At 47.3% G+C, this 24,350-nt stretch overlaps 1 protein-coding gene across 1 annotated transcript in view; it reads left to right on the forward strand.

Annotated features, from left to right (window-relative positions):
- Window positions 1-2,226: 2,226 nt before the first annotated feature.
- Window positions 2,227-24,350, forward strand: part of SEMA4F (ssemaphorin 4F) — a 32,218-nt gene continuing 10,094 nt past the window's right edge. The window contains exons 1-5 of the mRNA XM_084765375.1: window positions 2,227-2,504; window positions 4,906-5,057; window positions 6,237-6,296; window positions 6,476-6,574; window positions 11,507-11,600. Of these exons, the coding sequence (XP_084621501.1) occupies window positions 2,348-2,504; window positions 4,906-5,057; window positions 6,237-6,296; window positions 6,476-6,574; window positions 11,507-11,600 (562 nt within the window). The 5' untranslated portion in view covers window positions 2,227-2,347. The remainder of the gene's footprint in view (window positions 2,505-4,905; window positions 5,058-6,236; window positions 6,297-6,475; window positions 6,575-11,506; window positions 11,601-24,350) is intronic.

Consider the following 24,350-nt stretch of genomic DNA (forward strand, 5'->3'; position numbering starts at 1 on the left):
TACTATGGTTCAAGAATTAAAAAAAAAAAGATTTATTTATTTATTATTAAGTATACAGTGCTCTGCCTGCCTGTATAGCTGCAGGCCAGAAGAGGGCATCAGATCCCATTATAGATGGTTGTGAGCCACCATGTGGTTGCTGGGAATTGAACTCAGGACCTCTGGAAGAGCAGTCAGTGCTCTTAACCTCTGAGCCATCTCTCCAGCCCTCAAGTAGGACTTTTTATAGTAGGAATAGCTTTATTAACAAAGTATGTCATAGTTAAATCCATTTATAGTTGTGTGCTATTTAAATAACTCACAACATCGCATCAAGTTAAGTGTAATAAAATGGCTGAATTTAAATTTCTGTTTGGTAATATACAAATTGTATATACAAGCTCATACTAGCATCTAAAGTTTTAATTTTTCCCTTTTTTTTTGGTCTTTACCACTAAGTTCCCTTTTTCAGTGTGAAAGTGAGGGTTGGTAAGGGTTTGTTGACATACCTAAGTGGGCAGGAAGTTTAAAATAGCTAAAAAACTGCCAGTGTGGGGGAAGCCCATCAACTCTGCATCTGAGACATCAGATCCCAGTACAGTCTCCTGATAGCGTAACTAGGAGATGTTAATTTCTGTTTCAGGTCTCCCTCCCAGCGTGCCAAGGAGATGAAATGAAATCATGTGCATAAGATGCCTGCTAGGTAGAAGCTTCCTCGAAGGCAGGAGGAAGTTACTTCATACCTCAGAGTCCTGCCCCCAAGCCACAGCTGCTGGCTCTTGGCTCCTTAAAGGCTGCCTAGAAATGAGGTATTATTGTGTGCAAAGCAGGGCTGTGGCACACCCCAGGCCTCCTCGATTGGAGTCTCCTTTCAAATACACAGTAGTCATTCTTGACTCTGGCCAACACACTTTCTGATCGCCTTGGTTCTTTTATTTTTTTTAAAGACTTATTTATTATGTATATTCTGCCTGCACAGTAGAAGAAGGCAGCAGATCTCATTTCAGGTGGTCGGGAGCCACCATGTGGTTGCTGGGAATTGAACTCAGGACCTCTGGAGGAGCAGTCAGGGCTCTCAACCTCTGAGCCATCTCTCCAGCCCTCACCTTAGTTCTTAAGGACTGTGATTTTAATTGTATTTCACGTGTGTAGGTGGTTTGCCTGCTTGTATGTCTATGTGCCCTGTGCCTGTGGAGGGCAGAGAAGGGAGCAGGAGATCTCCTGTACTGGAGCCACAGGTGGTTGGGAATCACTGTGTGGGTGCTGGGAACCGAATCTAGAGCCTCTGGAAGAGCAGCAAGCATCCTTACCTACTGAGCCATCTCTCCAGCCCAGCTCTTCATAGTGTGACGGTTAATGATGTCTACTTGACAGAGTCTACAGTCACTCAGAGGCAAGCTTGTGAGGCAGGGCAGTGACCACACTAATTATGGATGGCAGCATTTCTTGGGAATGCGTGGGGGGGGGGAGAGGGAGGGAGGGAGGGAGGGGACTGAGGAACAACATGCATGTCTTTGCTTTCACTTCCCATTGCAGATGCAATGTGACCAGATTCCTCACTTCTTTGCCACCTTGCCTTTTCCATCATGGTGGACTATGTCCTCCAACTGTGAGCCAGAACAAACCCTTCCTTAAGTTGGATAACTAGCAATGAGAAAAGTAACCAATATATGTATATTTGCATTTTAATTTTTTAAATTGTGTGTATGTGTGTGTGTGTGTGTGTGTTTGGGGGAGCATTCGTACCGTGGCATGCATGTGGAAGTCAGAAGACCGCCTGAGCTAGTGGATTCTCTGCTTTCCATGTTGTGGGGTCCCAGGGTGGGGTGATTTCCCAGGGTGAAATCAAACACAGACTTCAAGTTTAGTAGCAGGCGCCTTTGCCCACTGAGCCATCATGCAAGCATATTTGTGTGTGCAGGGAACAAAGAAATAATTCTGAGAAATTTGGTGCCTGCACCCATATACTCACATATTTTCCCTAGTATTGCATAATTGTTCCTTGTAGTAGAGAGATAGATATTTGGAGATTTGGAGCGACTACACTCAACTCAATGGTGACTCCAGGACTAAAGCACATCTCCATCCTTCTGAGGAAGAAACTCACACCTGCACCTGGCCTAGCTCCGCCTCCACTTGGGTTGGGCCTCTCGCCCTCGTCCCTCCTCCACTCAATCTTGATTGGTTATAGGAAGAAACTGGTTCTCCATTGGCTTCTTCGTGAGGGGGTGGAATCGGGTTGTGTTTCATCTCTCTGCTGCCGGCCGAGCTCGTCCGAGGGGACCCGAGTGGGACCGAGGCCTGCGCTGTAGCGGTGCTGAGCTTAGGCTGCCGGACGCGCCCCACCCAGCACCAGGCGGAGCCAGAGATGCTGGCTAGGGCCGAGCGGCCCCGCCCGGGCCCCCGGCCGCCTCCGGGCTCGCCCTTCCCGCCGCCGCCGGTGCTGCTGCTGCTGGCGATGCTGGGCGCCCCGGTGTGCGGCCGCGTCCCCCGCTCTGTGCCCAGAACCTCGCTGCCCATCTCCGGTAAGACTCAGGAACCCTTGTCCTCAGCCCTTTGCCCAGTGCCCAGCCCTTGCCAGCAGGTGCCCACACCCACCTGCCCTGCTAACCCCAGCGGCAGCATCTAGGGCCCGTCTGCACCGTGCACACCTCTCTGGGACCAAGACTGAGACCTCTACCAGGTCCCTCTCCGTCTCATGCCATTCCACCCCACGCCATCCACCTATCCCACCCCCAACCCGTCCTCGCATCTCAGCTCCCTAGACACAACCGGGGTGCTCCTGAAGCTCCCCCCTTTTTTCAACAGGGTGCATCCCCTAACCTTGCATACCTGGATACTGAGGCCCAGGGTTTGCCCAAGGTTGTCCGTTTCGGTCCTTTATTCCTGTTTCTCACACATAGACCCACACCCATCTCTTCATTTCTAAGCCCGTGCTATTCCCTAACCTTTCTCTCTCTCTCTCTCTCTCTCTCTCTCTCTCTCTCTCTCTCTCTCTCTCTCTCTCTCTCTCTCTCTCTCTTTCTTGTGGGCCATCAAGACCCACCCTGATCCTGAGCCCAGAATTTCAGTCTTTTGAGCTTCATTTCCCCACCGTCCTTTCAAAGGCCCTCCCGCCTCCATCCAGACCCAGATCTTTCCAGCCCGCTTCCCATACCGCCTCTGGAGCTATCCTTCCTATCTCTCTGTTATCAACTCACTTTAACTTTCATTTCCTGACTGCTCGCTGCTCCCTCTGCCCATTCCCTACTTTGAGTGCTAGAAAAACACTTCAATGAGCCGACTCAGAGTTCTTCACAAAAAGCAGTGGAGGGGGCCGGAGGGGAGGCTCAGTTGTTAAGAGCCCTGGGCTGCTTTTTCAGGAGATCCGAGTTCTGTTCCCAGCACCTGTGTTGGTGGCTTACAACCGCCTGCCACTCCAGCTCCAAGGGAACAGGATTTTGTTGTTATTTGTACTCACATGTGCACATATAAAGACACAAATACATAAAATAATAATTAAAAAGAAACATTATATATATATATATTTTTTTAAAGCAGGATAGGGCTGAGGTGCTTTATGAAGACATGGAAGATGTCAAGGGATGTAAAATGGCATTCACGGTTTAAATACTCTTTGCTGAAGTGGACATGAGTGTGTCGTGGGACTTGTTTTCTTCTCAGTGGGCACAAGTGAAACTAGAACTCACAACTGGGTCACAGTAACTTAGAGCTTATGCTTAGGCCAAACGACATCTAAGGATGCTATGAGCTCAGAAGGCAGAGTTGGGATCAGAGCCTGCGGAGTCTCCGTTTGTGCTCAACCTATATACACCACAAGGAGAGTTACAGATGCCCGTCTTTATTGACCTCTGGGAATCCAGAGAGGCCTGGATGGCAAGACAGAGCAGAGGACGCAACATAAGTGGAGTGTCCACACTTCAGAGCTTATACCACGCATGAGAATAGGAAGGGTATATTGGAGCTGAGTGGGGGCGTGGAAGGGTGGGGTGGACGGGGCTCACACCCACCAGGCACACCTAACAGTGAAATGGGCTGGGAGCTGGAATCTGGGTGTGCTGGTGCAAGGCTTCGGTCTTCAGAACCGGAGACTGAGCAAAGGTGAATTCACACAGGGTTCTTATGAACTTCAAATCGTTAAGTGATTTGGATGCTGATAATGTGTCCAGTTTGCGTCTAAGTCAAACTCATGCTAAGGAAGGAGGGAAGGATGTGGCCACTTGTGGGATGGGGGGCACGCTCACTTGTTCCTCCTTTTAAGTCTCCCAACACCCCTGGATGGTGGTGTTTATACACGGGAGGAAGAGGAGGCTCTAGGAGGGCGAGTTACTGACGTGTGCACGCACACAGCTGGTAAGTGGAGGAGCCACGTTTAAATGCAGGATGGCCTATTTCAGAAGCGCATATCCATCCCACTGTAGCTTTGGGTAGAATGGGGTAAGGGTGAGGGAGGATGCGGACTCCAAGTGTGTTAGTAAGGGAGTATCCGGTATGGTGGTCCACACCTTTAATCCCAGCTGTCAGGAAGCTGAGGCAGGAGTATTTTGAGTTCAAGGCCAGCTTGGGCCATATAATAAGAGTCTATCTCAAAAGGAGGCAGTGGTACAACAGGAAAGTTATGTATCACATTGCTATGAGTAGAAGTGACGGATTTTAATATTTGTGCAATTATTTTTTTTTAAAGTGTTCTTTTTATAGAAAAAGCATGCCTGACTGGACCATGGGCTACCCACTCTGGCCTCTTCAGCTATTTTCCACTAGGGACAGGAAGATGGTTAGCTTGTCGGGAAGGTTCTGGGTTTTCCCTCTTGTTGGCTGCCAGATGAACAGTCCTTGGAAGACAACAAAATCAGCCCCTTTGGGGACCTGGCGTCTCTGGAGGGATGGCTGATGTCACTCTCCTCTGTCCTCTTCTCTTCTTGCCAGAGGCTGACTCCTATCTCACCCGGTTTGCTGCCCCACGCACGTACAACTACTCTACTCTGCTTGTGGATCCTGCTTCTCACACACTTTACGTCGGTGCTCGGGACAGCATCTTCGCTCTGACCCTGCCCTTCACGGGAGAAAGACCCCGCAGGGTGAGAGATGCCAGTGGGGGTGACCCAGAGTCCATAGCATACGTTTAAATCCATCAGTCCGTGGGCTGTAAGTGGGAGAGTTTCAGAATAACTAACGATGAGATGGAGCAGAAGGACAGAGGGAGCTCGCGGCAGCGTGAGTTATGGGGGGCTGGGGGGTAGCGCGGAGTGTTTTTTTTTTTCTGTGAGCTACAGTGGTGGGTGTGGCTAAGGCCCTCACTGAATGGACTGGAAGCTGGGGGCAGAGTGTAAAACCTTTGTCAGTCAGGGAGGAGCTGACGGGAAGGGGGGTCCCCTCACCTGTGTTGGCTGTGATGGGGAGACATGATGATGGGGGAGGCTATGGAGGGGGGCATAACGGCAGGGAAAGGATACAGTGACACGTTTCAGTGACACGTTTCAGGTGGCGGTGGGCAGTGGTATCTCGAGGATGGTGATTTACCCTGGGAGAGGATTCTGTAAACTGTTTTCACCATGTTACCAGTACTATGACACAGTGCCCAAGAGCATAAATGCGGGGCTGGAGAGATGGCTCAGTGGTTAAGAACACTGCCTGCTCTTCCAGAGGTCCTGAGTTCAAATCCCAGCAACCACATGGTGGCTCACAGCCATCTATAATGTGATCTGATGATAAAGTACTCATATACAATTAAAAAAAAAAAAGCGTAAATGTGTCCGGACAGAGACTTTCCTTGGGACAGCATTGACATATAGTGACAAATCCTGATATATTCTATTTCTTTAAATGTGGTTTGGGGTTGGGAATCTGCTGACCAGGTAAAGTGTTGGCCCAGAATGGACAAAGCCCTGCGTTGGGTCTCCAGTACCACATAAAAGTCTGGTGTGGTGGTGTATACCTGTCATCCCAGAACTGGGGAGGTAGACACAGGAGGATCAAGGCCATCCTCTGCCCTATGAAGAGTATGAGGCCAGCCTGGTTGGCCTGAGACCCTGTCTCAAAAATTAAAATGTGGTTTTGACTTCCCAGTTGATTTTGTTCATTAGTGGCGGGGCTAGGGATGGGGAGGGGGAGGGGAGGTGGCAGCTTCCATTTCAGAAGAAGTGAGGAATCTTAGAACTTTCCAGATTGTTGAAGTGTGTACAACTGTTTCTTTTCCCCTGGCCTCAGTGTACATGGGGGAAGGGAACTTGGGGAAAAGAGCTTTTCTTCTTTCTCAGATCGACTGGACGGTGCCCGAGACTCACAGACAGAACTGTAGGAAGAAAGGCAAGAAAGAGGTAGGTGTAAGCCTGCACCCTGTTGTGAGCATCTGTGGAGACCCTAGCCCAGCCCTGAGGTTGGGTCAGACCCCACTAGTGCTCCCCAGGCGAGGATCTAACACTTCCCATCCCCTGTACTCCCCTGTCCCCCCATCTGCCTCTGATTCTCTCTTACCCATCTCTGACCCTCCCCGCAGGATGAATGTCACAATTTTATCCAGATTCTCGCCATTGCCAATGCTTCTCACCTCCTCACTTGTGGCACCTTCGCCTTTGATCCGAAGTGCGGGGTTATTGTGAGTGACAGGGGGAGAAGGAGAGGGAGAGGGAGCCTGCAGCGGTGTGAGTTACTTGGGGTGGTGGGTGGGAGGGTGGGAAGGGTACTTTGTGAGTGATCATATTGGGCACGGTTAAGACAACCATGATGTAGGATAAGTACCAGGGGGTGGGGGGTGGGGGAAGGGCAGGTAGAAGATGCCCTCATAGGGTGGAGCCTTTGCCTGCTACCAAGGGAGGGCAAGTGGAGTGGGAAAGGGAGCTTGTCTGTAGAGGGTAAAGGATGCTAAGAGTAACAAGACGTAGTGAGAGAGTGAGTGGGGTCAGGGTTGTTGGTTGGCCCGGGAATCGGACAAATCCAAGAGATGTCTCAGAAGGTCAGACATTCATGTTTCTTTGCCCAGAAAGTGCTTTGGCCCAGCAGCTGGAGCCTGTTCCTTTATCAGAACAGCCCGAGCTCTCTTCTCCCACAGCACGGCTCATCATCGTCTGGCACCCTCTGCCAACCCCATTCTCTATGGGGTGTGACTCTCTTGACATCTGATGTCACCACCCTGTAATGTGGTACCAGCTGGCTCTGGGCTCTGGGTCTCGCCTTTGGGGTGAGCCATCCTGGTAACCGCATTTTCTTCTCCATCTTGTTTATTAGTGAAGGCCTGCGGGCCTTTCCCACCCTCAGACCCAGGCAGTCTTGGTATGACTATGTTCGTGATGATGTCTAGGCTAGCTCGTCATAACTAGAAGTGTGGAACTCTCACCTTCCTCTGTTAATTGGACAGTGGTCGTCATCACTGGTCTTCTGGCAGCAGATTCGTGACTGAGCGCTGCTACGTGGCACAACGGTGTGAAACGTGTTTATTTCTTGCTCTGACCCTGAATTGCAGACATCGACTAGACTGTTCTACAGTCTGCACTGATACAGCGACCCCACTTGGGCCTAGATATAATATACGTGCCCTAAAACCTCTGTTTGAGAGCACCCTCCCGTCTCTGGTTTATGGATCAGTCAATCACCAGGGTTTTTCTCAGGCTTAGTTAGTTGGCCTTGGTGGATTCTTTCCACATGCTCTTAATAAAAGTCTGGATGATTCTTTCAGCCTAGGAAGCTTTATCAGTTCTGGAAGGTATTTGAAAACCTCTGTGTTCCATCAGCCAGTATTGAGGGTTTAATTCTTTATAGTTCCCACCACACCCCCACATGTAGCAAGGCTATCCCTCCCCCCACCGTCTCCCCCACCCACCCTGCCCCCACCCCCGGGCTGCTCAAGCATAGCAATCTCAGAGGATAGCTATCACAGTCATAGCCTATGCACAGTGTGATGATCCCAGCTCATCTTCCTGGACTTTTCCGTCTTCCTTGGATCTCTGAGTTGGGACCCTAGTGAGTCCTAACCAGAGGACCCAGATCAAAAATGTTCTGGCCATGCCTGTGTGACCTGGGCCCCCATCTATTCTTGAGAGATGTCGGCAGTGAAGAGCGAAGCCAGGGTTCGGCGCCCAGCCACTTCTTCTCACCACTTCAGCGTTTTCTCGGAAGCCCTCTCTCTAACAGGCTCGCGAACTGAGGGGCCGTTCTGCGGAGCTAACAGGTTAGCTCTGTTAGCCCTCCAGGCTCCGCCCCAAGCCTGCTCTGTAAACTTTTTGAACAGCCTTTGCCACTCTTACCTGTCGTATTCTGTGTGGTTATATCCTTGCTTTACCCTTAGTGCAGAACCTCCTTAAGTATTGATGTCAACACTGCAGCTAACTGTTCCCTGAAAATCTTTGATCTGGACACAACTCATTCATTGATGACTGTGAAGTGATGAGAAGTGAAGCAAAGTGAGGTGCCTTAGGAAGCCCCGGATCTACCAGTTTTAGCAAGTCTTTCAGTGCCAGCTTCCATCACACATTAGAAGAAAAAAAATTTTTTACAAGATTTACTTATTTTATGTATGAGTGCCCTATCTGCATGTACACTGCAGGCCAGAAGAGGGCATCAGATTCCAGTATAGATGGTTGTGAGTCACCATGTATGTGGTTGTTGGGAACTGAACTCAGGTCCTCTGCAAGAGCAGACAGTGCTCTTAATTGTTGAGCTATCTCTCCAGCCCCCCAGAAGAGAATTATTTTAATGTGACTTGTTAATGGAACTCCAGCCATTAATAGAGAAAAATACTAGGCCACCGGAACAGCCGTGGCCAACCACTCTGTTGCAGGCTTACGTTCACGATTAAGTTTAATTTTATTACCACATCATGCTGCTCAGGTATGATATTTATTTCTATTTTATAAGCAAGGAAACTGATATTCAGGGAAATTTGATGCCGTGGCTAAGGTTATATAGCTGGCAGAGGCAGGGCCAATATTGGAACTTGGGTTGGTCTAGATTGTTCTACAATGCTGTCTGTGTGGCCACCATGTAACCCAGGGGACCCCATCTGGCTTCAGTCTCTTGTGGCATATGACATGGTTCATGCATCTCAGAGAATCTTTTTTTTTCCTCCCCTACCTGGGAGAGATCCTTTATAAGCCTTCTGTTTATTTTTCTCAGGCAAAGCCAAAGGGCAAAGCACCCAACATCAGTGCTCAGGGAGAACCGTCCTATCCGTGCCCAGATTCCAGCTTTAGGGATTTGCCTTGACCACAGCTGATAGGAGGCTGTCTGCTGACATGGTGACGGTGTGACAAAGAACCCCCACAGACAGACAGACAGAATCATCCTGACCACCTTCCATTTTTACACACACCCCGGCGCAGGGCCATTTTGAACAGAGGATAATCAGACCCTTATCTGTTAATGGGTGGCTCAGTTTCTCAAAGGTTAGATGATAAGATTATGCCTCTGGGGAAAACTGAGAGGGAGCTGGTCGTGGCATGTTGAGTTTTAAGAAGCGGACAGGTACGGGCTGGAGAGATAGCTCAGGGGATAAGGGCACTGACTGCTGCTCCAGAGGTCCTGAGTTCAATTCCCAGCAACCACATGGTGGCTCACAACCATCTATCATGAGATCTGATGCCCTCTTCTGGCCTGCAGGTGTACATGCAGGTAGAGCACTGTATATATAATAAACAAGTAAATTAATCCAAAAAAAAAAAAAAAAAAAAAAAAGAAGCGGACAGGTAAACACTGAGAAAGCCCAGTAGTCAATGGAAATATGGATTCAGGTTTGGAGGATGTGGGGCTCATTAGGGAGTCTCAATGGTTTTACATAGAGAGGCTGGAAATGGAAGAATGAGAGGGCTATTTAAATAATATGCTAGAAAGGCTGCAGATAGATCCCAAGGATATACACGGTGGCCCTGGAAAAAGAAGGAGCTAAAGAAACAATTATCAAATAGGAGAAAGGGAAGTTAGAGTTTCAAGGGCCGAGGAATGGAATAGTTCAAGGAAATGAATTGAACATGGCCATTTGATACATAGAGATTGTCGTGCATGGGGACCAGGAAAAGGCCCATCCATTTTTTCCTTTGGTGAATTGGAAGAAATGAAAGGGAGCACTTTTAGGTGTGGAGATGGGAAAACAGCTTATTTTCCAGGAATAATAAGTGATTTGTTTGGATAGATCAAAGAAAAATTGGGGAGTAATAGAAAGTAGGTAGGTAGGATTAGACTTTGTACTCCAGGCAATGGTGGTAGTGGTGGTGGTGGTGGTGGTGGTGGGGTGTGTGTGTGTGTATGTGTGTGATTCTGGAAGATTGGTGTAAGGTAAGTATGGAGGTAAATTAGGGCTGGAGCTATTCAGCCTAGGGCAAGGAGTAGCTCAGGTGAGACAGGAGAAGTGCAGCCACAGTAGGTGCTAACTGCCTGAGCACCTCGGTAGTTACACAGCCACCATCGTTCTCCTCAGACAAGGATGTTCTCTCTACCACACTGTGCTTCTGTGAGGTCTTCCATCCCAAAAGGCTCGTTTGATCCGGTACCTCCCTTAGTGGAGCCCATGAGATTACACCTCATCTCCACAGCCTTGTTAAAGAATTGTCTCAGAAACTCAAACCTTGTCCGTCATCTGAAGCAAAGAGGGAAGTGACGCGTGTAGTCCAGTAGCAGCATTAAGCTCAAGGGCACACGTCTTTGTGTCATAGCCCTGACTACCATCGGAGCAATTTAAGCCGCAGCCACAGTGTGTCCGCTTGAGCTCGGGAGCCAGAGCCAGCATGCCTGGCGTGCCCATGCTGTAGCTTTGACTTGAAACCAACTACAGGAACGTTTCTCTGGGTCCTAGTGTGAAACCATCCTTCACTTCCACTTGTAGATGTCATCCTGAAACTCTCTTTAGTGCCGTGCGCTAGGCTGAGGCCACTTGTGACTGGCCCTGGTGGGACGCTTATGTGTGTTACCTCCCACCCCTCTGGAGGACCCTGGAAGGAGAAGAGACTTATCTGACACACCCTCAGATCGTGAGCTGAGCTTTGGCTCATACTTCCACCGACTTCACAGTTTCCTTCTCTGCTTGGATGTGGAACCTGGCCCGCTCCCCATCCTTAGGTGGGAGTTGGTTGAGAAAGATGCTCTGTTTTCCCCAAGGCTTCGGCTGGTTCTCACAGAGTTACACTTTTCTTTGCCCTTCCTCGGAGCTCCTCCAGCCCGCCAAAGGCTGTCTGCTTCCTTCCTTCCATCTCTTTGGCCATAGCACATCTTGTAGGGCAGTTACAAACCCCCGAATTTCAGAGGACGGGTCTGTGCCCAGCTTCCGTGGTATTTCCTAGGTCTGTGCTGGGTATGTTTTCATGGGCAAGTGTGGAGGACAGGCCCGAGGGCAAAGAAGAGCAAAACAGAGAAAAGAAATGAGTGGGTAGAGGAATCAGGAGTAAGGTAACCGACTATGGGAGTGGGGGTGGGGTGAGTGGGATATGGATAGAGACGGCTTTCCCTTCATTTGATCTGATGTTTAATTCTCACCATGCACCTTGTCCTATAACCCCTAAACCACCTGCCCTCCCCTCCCCCTCCCCACCTTTCTGGTCTGTAGGATGTGTCCAGTTTCCAGCAGGTTGAAAAACTTGAGAGTGGCCGGGGGAAATGTCCTTTTGAGCCAGCTCAACGGTCAGCAGCTGTAATGGCTGGTGAGTGGGGAGAGACAGGAACGGTGATTCTTGCTCTAACGACCTCCTTCCCCACCCTCCCTGCTCGAGCGTCTGCGTCTTTTCTTTCCTTGGGATGTGTACTGCATTGGTTTCTTCCATTCAGCGTTTCCTCATAGTCCCCGAATGCCTGGACTGCCTACGTCCCCACAGGGTGTTACATTCCCCAGGCTCCTCTCTAGGGAACGTGGCCTCTGCACCTCTAGTGTGATTGCTTTTGCTGCAGACTCCATTTTGTTCTCCTATAGCACTCCCCCGCACCCCCATTTATAACAGGACTTGACTGCAGTGAATATTGTAATATATTTGGAAAGAGCACTTTTAAAAGAGCGTACGTTACACTAGCTGTGAGTTCGAGGCCAGCCTGGTCTACAAAGGGAGTCAAGGCTACACAGAGAAACTCTGTCTTGAAAAACCAAAACCAAAAACCAAAAAAAAAAAAAAAAAAAAAAGAAAGAAAGAAAAGAAAGAAAGAAAAAGAAAAACCAAAACCAAACAAACCAAAACCAAAATAAAACAAACAAAAAATAAACCAACCAAACAAAAAACCACCAAGAAAACCAGAAAAAGAAAAGAAAACTGCTGCCAGTATTTTAGGATATTCCTTTCCAGCCTGGAAACTGTGTTCACACGTCCATATACAGTCACACACACTTTGTTGGCTCTGCCTTTGTTCTCTGGGGGGAAATGGCTGGTTTTCCATTCCCTTCGTTACCTCCTTTGAGGGAGTCACCTGCAGTTGCTCAAGAGTGAACCCCACCCAGACTTCTTCTGGAGAATGACGAATCTGTTGGCACAGAGAACAGATTGCTTTTGTACTGCATAACCCGGGTTTTAGGGGCGGTCACCCCACGTAGACTCTCCAAATTCAGAGAAAAGCCAGGTGTGCCCTTGTGACCGCGCACGCAGAGCAGGCGGGGACAGGATGGAAACGTAATGCGTACTCCATCACATTGAAAGCGTTACAATCTGACATGAACATAATTTTGAACTTTGTCATGTGACTTTACCTTACAGAACATTCCGTATGACTTTCAAGTTTGTTTTTTTGTTGTTGTTGTTATTTTGAGGCCAAGTCACATGTAGCCCAGGCCAGCCTCAAACTCTCTATGTAGCCAAGGGTGAGGTTGAACTCCTCATTCTCCTGCCTCCACCGTCAAAGGCTTTTGCCGTGCTGATGGTGAAACCCAGGCTGTGTGTGTGTGTGTGTGTGTGTGTGTGTGTGTGTGTGTGTGTGTGTGTGCGTGTGCACGCGCGCGCGCGCGCGCGCGCTAGGTGAGTCCACTCTGCCAAGTGAGCTACATCTCCAGCTCCAAGAATACTTTGTGAAGACATTTAAAAAATTAGATTTGGCTGGAGAGATGGCTCAGTGGTTAAGAGCACTGCCTGCTCTTCTGAAGGTCCTGAGTTCAATTCCCAGCAACCACATGGTGGCTCATAGCCATCTATAATGTAACCTGATGCCCTCTTCTGGCCTGCAGGTGTACACACAGACAACACTGTATACATGATAATAAATAAATCTTTTAAAAAATTAGATTATTTATTTATTTATTTATTTATTTATTTATTTATTTATGGTTCTTTGAGACAGGGCTTTACTATATAGCCTCTGCTTTAAGTGCTGGGATTAAAGACATGTGCCACTATGCCCAGCTATGAAGATAGTTTTTAATGGCATTATGCTGTTTATCTTTTGAGCATACCATGAGTTAGTTAAATAATTCCAAATTTTTGTTATTTTAGATTTCCTTCAAAGTTTTTAGTATTATCCATATTACCATAGTGAGCATCTTTTCCCCCCTCAGTTTCCATCATCTTCTCAGGGTTCCTAGAAATGGATTGCCACATCAAAGGGTGCGATCTTTTATGGCTCATTATCAGATGCTAATTGCATTTTTAGATGGGGTGTACCAATTCGCACCTTAAGCCATGATGTACGATGCTGTTTTGCTTTCTCACATTAATTTTGCCGTAATATTTTGTCATTTAAGAAAATCTGTGCTAGTCTGAGGCTGAAAGTGGAATTGTTTGTTTGTTTTCCAGGCAGGGTTTTTCTGTGTAGCCTTGGCTGTCCTGGACTCACTTTGTAGAGCAGGCTGGCCTTGAACGCACAGAGATCTGCCTGCTTCTGCCTCCTGTGCTGGATTAAAGGCCTGTGCCACCACATCCAGCTTGAAAGTGGCATTTTGCTTTAATTTGTATTTCTTTAAATGTTAGTGAAGTTGAACATTTTGTTTTTACATGTTGTAGTCCTTATTTTTGCTTTTTCTTGGGTAAATTCTCAGTTCAGATAGGTATTAGTATTCCAAGCCACACATCTTTTCCTCTGTAGGGTGTGTGCGCGTGTGTGTTTTCTTTGCTTTATTTTATGTGTATGAATGTTTTGCCTACACTTATGTCAGTGCAGCATGTGTATGCCTGGTGCCTTCAGAGGTCAGGGGAGGGCATCAGATCCCCTGGCACTGGAGTTGGGGATGGTTGTGAGTTACCATATGTGTGCTTAGAATTGAACCTGGGTCCTCTTGAAGAGTAGAAAGTGCTCATAACCACTGAGCCAAACACTGAGCCATCTTTCCAGCCCCTAAATCTTTTAGGATTTATTATTATTATTTTTTAAAGATGTATTTATTATTATGTATACAGTGTTCTGTCTGCATGTACACCTGCAGGCCAGAAGAGGGCATCAGATCACATTATTGATGGTTGTGAGCCACCATGTGGTTGCTAGGAATTGAACTCAGGACCTTTGGAAGAGCAGGCAGTGCTCTTAACCACTGAGCCATCTCTCCAGCCCTTATTTTGTTTTTTGAGACAGAGTCTTTGTGCATAGCCCTGACTGTCCTGGAATTTACCATGTGAGCCAGGCTGGCCTCAAACTCACAGAGCTCCTCCTGCCACTGTCTCCCTAGACTGGGATTAAAGGTTTGTACCTCCACACTCTGCTTCTGATTTGTATATTTTTAGAAAACTCAGTCTTTCTTTTAAAGAACAGATAACCATGTTTCCCTTTTAAAAAATTTTTCTCTCAGATTTAATTCTTTGAATATTTGGAATTTATTTTATTGACTGCTGTTGATAGCTCCCTAATCTAAGGCTGTTCTCATGGGTCAAGCTGTTTCTTTCTTCCCTGACACATAGGTTGTCATAAAAAATATTTTTACTTATTTGTGACACTTTTTATAAGTTGTTATTACTTATTCATTAATTAATTAGCTTAATTTTATAGTTTTTGGATACAGGGTTTCTCCGTGTAGCCCTGGGTGTCCTGGAACTCACTTTGTAGACAGATTGGCCTCAAGCTCAGAGATCCCTACCTCTGCCTTCTTAGTGCTTAGGTTAAAGGTATACACTACCACACTTTTTTTTTTTAAATCAGGGTCTCACTGTATAAACCTTGAACTCACAGAAACCTACCTGAATGCTGAGATTGAAGGCATGCACCACCATGCCCAGATTGGACAATATTTTGTATAAATAAAAGATTGAGACTTGGGCTACAAAAGTGCATTTTCCCCTCACTTATGTACGGCTTTATTTTTTAGGAAAAGCCTTAGAAGATAAACAGATTAAGCCACTCTCTAGCCACACAGTTGATGACTTTCTGTCTGAGAGTGAGCAGAACGCTGAATAATTGCAGCGTCCAGTCAGTTCGACCAGCCTGACGAGATCCTGTTGGTTCTAGTTTAGGTTGGAGTAAAACAGTTCGGGCAATATTTTTCCTGGCTTTTTACCCACATCTTTGGCAAAACTCTGAGTTGGTCACTGGGGTCATTAAGAAGGATTTCTGAGTTGCAGCTGTTGTAAACACTGCGACAGACATCTTGCAGAGTTGTGTATCAGCGCACACGCGACTTCCCAGTTGTAGGAATGCAAGTCGTTAGTGGCGTGCTTTTTGCTAAGCAGTAGTCACCAAGCCTGTGCCAGTCACTGGATAGCTTCTCCCCTCTGTCAGGAAGAGCACGCATATCAGAACGTGGTTTAAGGAGATATATTTCATTCTAAGTTTATTTTGTTGGTTACATTTATTATTATTATTATTATTATTATTATTATTATTATTATTATTATTATTATTATTTAATTAAGAATTCTCCTCCAAAGTCCAGCTTGATTTGTAATTCCCTCCCCTCTCCCCTTTGGAAACATGGTCTCTTCATGTATCATTAGCTGGCGTGGAATTGGCTAAGTAGATAGACGGACCTTGAACTTGTAGACACTTTCCTGCCTCTGCCTCCTGTGTGCTGAAGGTAGAGATGTCCACCACCCTGGCCCTGGTTTGTATTTTGAATGGTGTTTCTCCTGGTGAGACCAACCAGCTCTCCTGTGTTTATTGGTACTTTTGTGGAGGGTGGGGAGGTGAGGGAGGCGGGGTAAACCTAATAATCTAGGGTTTATTTTTATTGTTTTTGACTTTGTTTCTTAGGCAGGTCTCTCTGTTGCCCAGGCTGGATTTGACCTTCTGCTCGTAGTCTTGTCTCAGCCTCCCCAGTGCTAGGATGGTAGACATGAGCAGCCATGTCTAGCATATGACACATTTATCTGTCCTGTCGTCAGATAAAATTAGCAAAATCATCTCAGTATCTTTATTTGTGATATTTATGCTAGGGGAAAATGTGAGTGTTTTGGCAGTCGATTCACATGGACCTGAAATCATTGGCGAGCCCTTGGCAGTCTCCTTGTCTTGTGCTTGCTCTTTGGAGGTTGGCTTCCACCCAAAGGCCTCGTCTCAGCCACGCAGTTGTGATCTTAACCAGCCCTGGGCCTCCTTTCTCCACCGCCCTCCGCTGGCTTCTGGTTCTGTCCCCTCCTGCCAGACCTAACCTGAGTGGAAAACACACCTCCAGACAGCTGTGCTTGAATAACCGTCATGCTCCAGTGAAAGCTCATCACCTTCATCTGAGTCCTCCAAACCTGCTCCCCCACCCCACCCCACCCCACCCCACCCCACCCCACCCCACAGCCTCTCTGGGCTCCGGCTACCACACAGGAGCCAGCGGCTCGCCGCCTTTGGTCTTCCTTCCGCGTCTGGTAATAAAGCAGGTTTTCATGACGATGAGCTTAAGCTTTTGCTGTTTCTTTTCTTTCTTTTCTTTCTTTCTTTCTTTCTTTCTTTCTTTCTTTCTTTCTTTCTTTTTTTGTAACCCTTCCAGTACCTTTTCCTCTATGGATTCCAGAACACACGCCAAGGCGCCCTGCATGTGTTCGGAGGCGCGGCTCCTGCCTCCATCTTAGGTCACACGTGACCTCTCACATCCCCATCTGCCCCAGGACAACCAAGCATACGCTTGCCATGACAGGCATAGCATCCTATATGGCCAAGAGAGAGCAATAAGAGGCAAACGCTTTTGGGGGAGTTTTTTCTTCGAGACAGGGTTTCTCTGTGTAGCCTTGGCTTGTCCTGGACTCACTTTTTAGACCAGACTGGCCTCGAACTCACAGAGACCTGCCTGCCTCTCCCTCCTCGATTGCTAGGATCAAAGGTACCACGCCTGGCTGAGTAATTATGACTTACTCATAGGTTGATGAAAAAAGGTAACCTGCTGATATCATTTTTAGATAAGGAATTGGAAAACATTGGATAGAATCAAAGAAGTCTAGCTTGAAAGACTGTGTGACCAGCTGGGTGTGGTAGCAGATGCCTGTAATCCTGGCACTGGGGAGGAGGAGCTGGGAGATTGGGAATTCAAGGCCAGTCTCAGCTACATATTGAGTTCGAGGCCAGGCTGGGCTTCATGAAACCTTGACAGAAAAGCAACAGGAAGGACGGAAGAGAGGGAGGGAGGGGGGAGGAAGGAAGAGAGGGAGAGGGAGGGAGGGAGGGAGAGAGGGAGGGAGGGAGGGAGGGAGGGCAGAGGGAGAAAGAAAGGAGCCTGTTCATAAGAAGGAAAACTAGAGTATGTTAATAATCTTTTTAAAAACCAGACAATCGGGCTGGAGAGATGGCTCAGAGGTTAAGGACACTGACTGCTCCTCCAGAGGTCCTGAGTTCAATTCCCAGCAACCACAGGGTGGCTCACAACCATCTATAATGTGATCTGATACCTTCTGGCCTTCAGTTGTACATGCAGGCAGAGCACTGCATACATGATAATAAATAAATCTTAAAAAAAAAAAAAACCCCAGACAATCCCTATTGTTAATTTCCTTTAAAAGTGAGCATTTGGAGAGACTGAGGCAAGAAGATCTGGAGTTCAAGGCTATCCCAGGCTACAAAGTGAGAGTATTTATTGGGTTTTGTTGTGGTGGTTCTTTTGTTGTTAATTTTAAGACTTAGTGTTTGGCCTGCATGCATGTCTGTGCACTGCGTGTGTGCTTGGTGCGTACAGAGGCCAGAAGAGGGTATTGGGTTGTGGAGTCAAGGATGGTTGTGAGCTACCACGTGGCTTCCGGGAATCAAACCCAGGCCTTTTATAAGATCAGCAAGGACTCTTAACCACTGAGCCCTCTCTCCAGCCCCTCCAGTGGAAACGTGAAAGTCCAATAGCATAATGCATATTTGCTGCTAGATGCACAATTAGCCTGTTAATTTTAGGGTACTTAACCCTTCCAGGACCTGTGTCCAACAGGCCATCTGGGAAAGTGGCATGTTTCACATACGGTTGTGGTTTTTATTTGGCTGTGGATCTTCGTCTTTTGTGGCTTTCAGTCTTTTTTTTTCCTATTTTTGAAATGAAAATTTGTTTTTGAGTTACAAAAGTAAAAAAGATGCTAACTACAAAAAATAATTAATGATTATAAAAGAATAAAGAAACAAATAGCCAGGTGTGGAGGTACATGCCCTTCTTCTCAAGCACTTGAAGGTGAGGCAGGAAAAATCAAGGTCCTCCCTCCCTGCATGCAAAGTTTGAGGCTAGCTTGGGCCACATGGGATGCTGTTCCTCTATCCCTTTCCCCCAGAGAAAAATGATCATACTAGGAAGGTGCTTTCAGCTGGAAATCCCAGCACTTGGGAAGTTGCATCAGGGAATCAACAGTTCAAAGCCATCCTAGGAAGATCTTCTTTCAAAAAACCCAACGCAGAACAGTTTAAAAAAAAATAACATTAGTCAGAAAGAAATGTTGTTAACACCATAGTTATACCATTTTCAACAATCTTTCTGAAGACCGCACACACACACACACACACACACACACACACACATGCACACACACACAAACACGAACACACACATACACATACATATAAGCATGTGCGCACACATGCACAGATATATGCACAGATGACATATTTGTGTGTGTCTGTCAGTTATCCGTGGTGTGGTGTATGCACACATGTGTCTGAGTGACCGTGCATGTGAGTGTGGAGGCTGTCAGAGGATGTCAGGTGTCCTGCTCGGTCACTCTCTGCTTTGTTCCCTTGAGGCAGGGTCGCTCACTGAAGCTGGTGCTAAGGCGGTAGTCCACAAGTCCCAGAGATCTTACTGTTTCTGCCCCAGGGCAGGGGCTACAGGCTTGCGTACAATCATGCTTGGCTTTCTCTGTGCATGCTGGGGATCTGAACTCAGGGCCCCGGGCTTGCACAACATGTACTCTTAGTTGCTGAGTGATTGCCCCAGCTCCCGTATATGTATATATTTAAATATTTTATTAAAATTGGGCTGAATTACCCCCAGTACTTTTTTCTAACCACCTTATTCACCGAGCTCTGTGTTATTTTGTGGCCGTTACACTGGTCATCTCATCACTCACTTCTGCATGTTTTTAGTTTTTGTTATTATTTGTTTTTGTGCCCAGGCTGGACCCCAGGGCTTATGCAAGCACCTTACTGTTCCACCCCCTGGCCACGAGACTCTTTGATTTTGTTTGTTTTGTTTTTGAGACAAGATCTCACTATATAGCCCTGGCTCTTCTGGAATTCACTATATAGACCAGGCTGGCCCCCCAAACTCACAGAAATCCACCTGCTTCTGCCTCCCAAGTGCTGGAAGTAAAGGCCTGTGCCATACACCCTGCCCTCAGTGTCTGGAGACAGAGTCTCGCTGTGTAGCCCAGGCTGGCCTGCGGTACCTAACAATCCTGCTTCAGCTTCCTAAATGTTAGCGTTTCCTGGCGTGCAGCACTGGACCAGCCATGCATTTGAAGTTTACTGACTGAACCATTCAGTAATAATTGGCCAAGTAATTACACATTTATGAATAGTTTACTATGTGAGGGTTGCAGTTCTGTCATGTTGGACTTCATGACTGTGTGGTTGAGCTTGAGACCATGGTGAGCCCCGCTCTTCCCAGAGCACCAGGACACCTGCTGCATCCATCCCAAGGTGTCTCTCTCCTTCTGTTCCCTAGTGTCAGTGACCCTTTTTTATTCTACCCCGAGTGGCAATTCTCTTCCGCAGTTGCGGGTTCTGTGTTGCTAGCTCGTCAAGGTGTTGCTCCCCCACAGCCATTTGGGACCCTTTGCCTCCATCGAGGCTTTTGCAGGCTTATCTGTGATTCCTCTCCATTAGTGATTTATTGCCTTTACCCCCCAAAGACACAGTCCCTAAATATACACAAGTGTCTCCTCCTGTCTTTTGCGTTCTCACGACAGCCAGGGCACAGCTTCTGGCACAGTTTTGGTTTTAGAGCCTCCTGTGTATGGTGTTCTTTTTGTTTGTTTGTTTGTTTTTGTTTTTCAAGACAGGGTCTCTCTGTGTAGCCTTGGCTGTCCTGGACTTGCTTTGTAGACCAGGCTGGCCTTGAACTCACATCAATCCGCCTGCCTCTGCCTCCTGAGTGCTGGGATTAAAGGCATGTGCCACCACACCCGCCTGTGTATGGTGTTCTTAGTGACCATTTTTCTTTTCCTTTTCTTTTTGAGACAGGGTTTCTCTGTGTAGCCCTGGCTGTCCTAGAACTTGATCTGTAAACCAGGCTGGCCTCGAACTCGGAGATCTACCTGCCTCTGCCTCCCAAGTGCTGGGATTGAAGGCGTGTGCAACCACCTCCTGGCTAGGGGCCATTTTTCAATCAGCTTTTGTGTGTAAATTTTCTTTCCACCCGTCACCTTGCAAGTCCAGAGAGTTGGCTTCTGTGGGGCTCCATCTGTTGCTGGGCCCTATGACTAATATTTAGGCTTCTCTCCTAAACTCTGCTGGAAGGGATTGGCATGTCGTTTGACAGCTGCCCCTCCTCTGCTAGCAGCAAACAGCAAGTCAAGCATATGTCTCCAAAGTCTCACAGGGAGCTGTAACTGACTCTACCACGTATCAGCCCCTTGCCAGGGCTCTGTAATTGTTACCGAGCATCTGCATTTATTCTGAGTGGAAAGTGGCTTTCTCCCTAGTCTGTATTTTTGGAAGAACCTGGTATTTAGGAAAGTCAGTTTGCTCAAGACTGTACTGTCTAGTAAGTAGTCAGGAGTTCGAACCCAAGTCTTCTGATGCCAAAAACCCTTTCGATGGTCTCAAGTGCTGGAAGCGTCTCTGCTTCCCGCCCACACCCTGCAGGGCCCAGGCCTCCCTGCTGGTTTGCACTCTGCATTGAGTGTTGGGTCAAGGCTGGCTAGCTGGCCACTGCTAACAGCACACAGCCTTGTGGGACCACCGGGTAGCCCTAGCATGTCTATGCTTCTTCCTCTGCATGGCCCTGCTCTCCCCTGCCTCTCCTAGCTAGCACAAGCCCCTTCAAGTCCTTGCTAAAGCATCTGCCTTGCCTCTCCTGGCTCTCTGTTCTGACCTCCCAGCTGCCCGCAGAACACTGTCCCTTAAATGGTGGTGTTCCCTGGGGCATCCTGATCTACTTACCTTTCTCCTCAGTACCTTTGCCTTGTTCCTTTTAGGACCTAAAGCAGGATGTGCAGTGACTCACTGCCAGGTGCTGTCTCTGGCTGTGCTTCCTGGACCCTTCTAGAATCTCCGATCTGTTCTGAGAGCACTTCTGCCTTAGCATGTCCAGGAGTGAATGACCTTCCTCTCCAGCTGCCTTCCTCATGGGTCCTCCTCTGTGTTTCCTGTCCTGGGTACTTATGGGTGATAAACCATCAGAAAGATTATCTTAGTTTTTTCTCTCATCTCTCTTACCTCAGTTTGTGCTCAGGTCTTACTCACACACTCTACTTTAGAAATACTTTCTTGGCCTTTCCCCTCTGTCTCCTCAGCCTTGCCCAGGTCTGCCACGCATCTAGAATTGTGTGAATGGTCCTTTGAGGCTGTTATTTCTCTTCTGCCTTCTCTTTTTCTCTTTTTGTCCTCTCCTTTTCATCCTTTTTCCATTTCCCCTTCCTCCTCTTCCTCTCCTTTTGAAGATACAAAAAATAAAATATAAGCATAGCACATAAAAAAAAAAATCACATGGTGAGCTGGGCATGGTGGCGCACACCTTTAATCCCAGCACTCGGGAGGCAGAGGGAAGTGGATCTCTGTGAGTTCCAGGCCAGCCTGGTCTACAAAATGAATCCAGGACAGCCAGGGCCACACAGAGAAACCCTGTTTTAAAAAACAAAACAAAACCCCACAAAAACAAAACAAAAAAAGAAAGAAAAGAAAAAGAAGGAAATCACCCAGTGAATTAATGTAGGAGTGGCTCTTCTTTTTTTTCCATTTCATTTTATGTGTGTTTGTGTGTTTTGCATCCATGTATACCTGGGTACCACATGCCTGCAGTACCCAAGGAAACCAGATGAGGGAGTTGGATCTTCTGGAACTAGAGTCAAGGATAGTTGTGCGCCTCCATGTGGGTGCTGGAAACCAAACCCAAGTCCTCTGCAAGAGCAGCTAAGGTGCTTAATGCCTAAGCCATCTTTGTTGTTGTTGTTTTATTTTTATTTTTATTTTTATTTTTATTTTTATTTTTGAGACAAGATCTCTCTGTATAGCCCTGGCTGCCCTAGAACTTGTTATGTATACCAGGCTGGCCTTTAACTCTCAGAGATCTATCTGTCTCTGCTTCTAGAGCACTGCAATGAAAAGGCATGTGTTACCATACCTAGCCTTTCTCCTTTTTTTGATAGTATCATATTTTGTAGTTTAGGCTGGCTCTCAACTTCTGATCTTCCTGTCTCTGCCTCCCTACTGCTGGAATTACAGATCCACAGCACCATGCCTAGCTATTGTCATTGTCATTGTCATTGACAATGTCGTCATCACCACCATCACCATCACCATCACAACCACCACCACCACCACCACCACCACCACCACCACCACCACCTCCACCGTGGCCTTCTAACCCAGGACTTTGGGCTTACTAGGCTAACACTCTACCATTGAGCTACATTTCCAGCCCTCATTACTTTCCTTAAAAACCCAAATTGATTATGTTGCACTCCCCATTGAAAAAAAAATTCAGACATTCCTCCCTGTGGGATAAAAACTACAGTAGCTCAATGGCAGAGTACATCTTACAAATGAGGGCACATCTCCAGGTCTCTGGTCTTGTCTCTGCTCACTTGTTCGGCCCAGAAGCCTTTGCCCCTCGGGGCATCTGCCACCACAGTCCTAATGCCTGAATATGGCTTCTCTCTCCCCCGCTTCCCCATCTTTCTCCCTGATGTCCTCTAACTGGCAAACTTTGTATTCCTCGGAGATGCTCTGGGGCTGAGGTATAGCTCAGTTGGTAAACCACTTTCCTGGCATATGCAGGGTCCTGGTTTCAATCCCTGGTACTCCCCTGTCACCCCTCAAAAGATGCTGCAACCCCAAGTAGCTATGACTAGACCATCCTCTGTGCTCACCTCCATCTCTTAGTTCAAGTCTCCTGGTCCCTGATCATGTGCCTGCCTTCCTCACCCCAGCGGGAGTCCGTGATGACAGGATGTGCTCAACACAGTGTTTGTGCACAGTGGCGGATGGAATCCTGCCACCTTGCTTTTCCCACAATGCCTGGGCTGCTTGAGACCCTCCAGGGGCCCATAGCTTTCTATTGCCCACAGCCACTTTCTTATTCCTTGTGTCTGAACTCTTGCTCACGTTACTCACGGGGGCAGAGCTGCCCCTCTCTTCTGCCCCAAAGTGCCTGTGATTTATCCTCTTATGGCCACTTTTCTGACAGCGCTCGCACCGTCTCAGCACAGGAGGGAGGCTTCCACTCCTCTGTTGTCCTCACTTTCTGTGAAGTTTCCTCTCATCAAACTGGGTGGAAACTTCCCATAGTGAGGCTTAAACTGCTTGTATCAGAGTAACTCCTGCTGGTTTGCAGGGCGAGGTGTGATTTGACTTCTTCCTTTCCCATTTGGATCCCCTTGATCTCCTTTTGATGTCTTATTGCTCTGGCTAGAACTTCAAGAACTATATTGAAGAGATATGGAGAAAGTGGGCAGCCTTGTCTGGTCCCCGATTTTAGGGGGATTTCCTTGAGTGTCTCTCCATTTAATTTGATGTTGGCTATTGGCTTGCTGTATATAGCCTTTATTATGTTTAGGTATGTGTCTTGTATTCCCGATCTCTCTAGAACTTTAAACATGAATGGGTATTGGATTTTGTCAAATGCTTTTTCTGCATCTAAGGAGATGATCATGTGGTTTTTCTCTTTTAGTTTGTTTATATGGTGGATTACATTGATGGATTTCTGTATATTAAACCATCCCTGGATGCCTGGAATGAAGCCTACCTAGTCATGTTGAATGATGTCTTTGATATGTTCTTGTATTTGTTTTGCGAGTATTTTATTGAGTATTTTTGCATCAATGTTCATAGGAGAAATTGGTCTGAAGTTCTCTTTTTTTGTTGGGTCTTTGTGGGATTTAGGTATCAACATGACTATGGCCTCATAGAAAGAATTTGATAATGTTCCGTCCATTTCTATCTTTTGG

Source organism: Acomys minous (assembly GCF_964271855.1).
Source record: "Acomys minous genome assembly, chromosome: 17".
In the NCBI taxonomy this organism is placed as follows: domain Eukaryota; kingdom Metazoa; phylum Chordata; class Mammalia; order Rodentia; family Muridae; genus Acomys; species Acomys minous.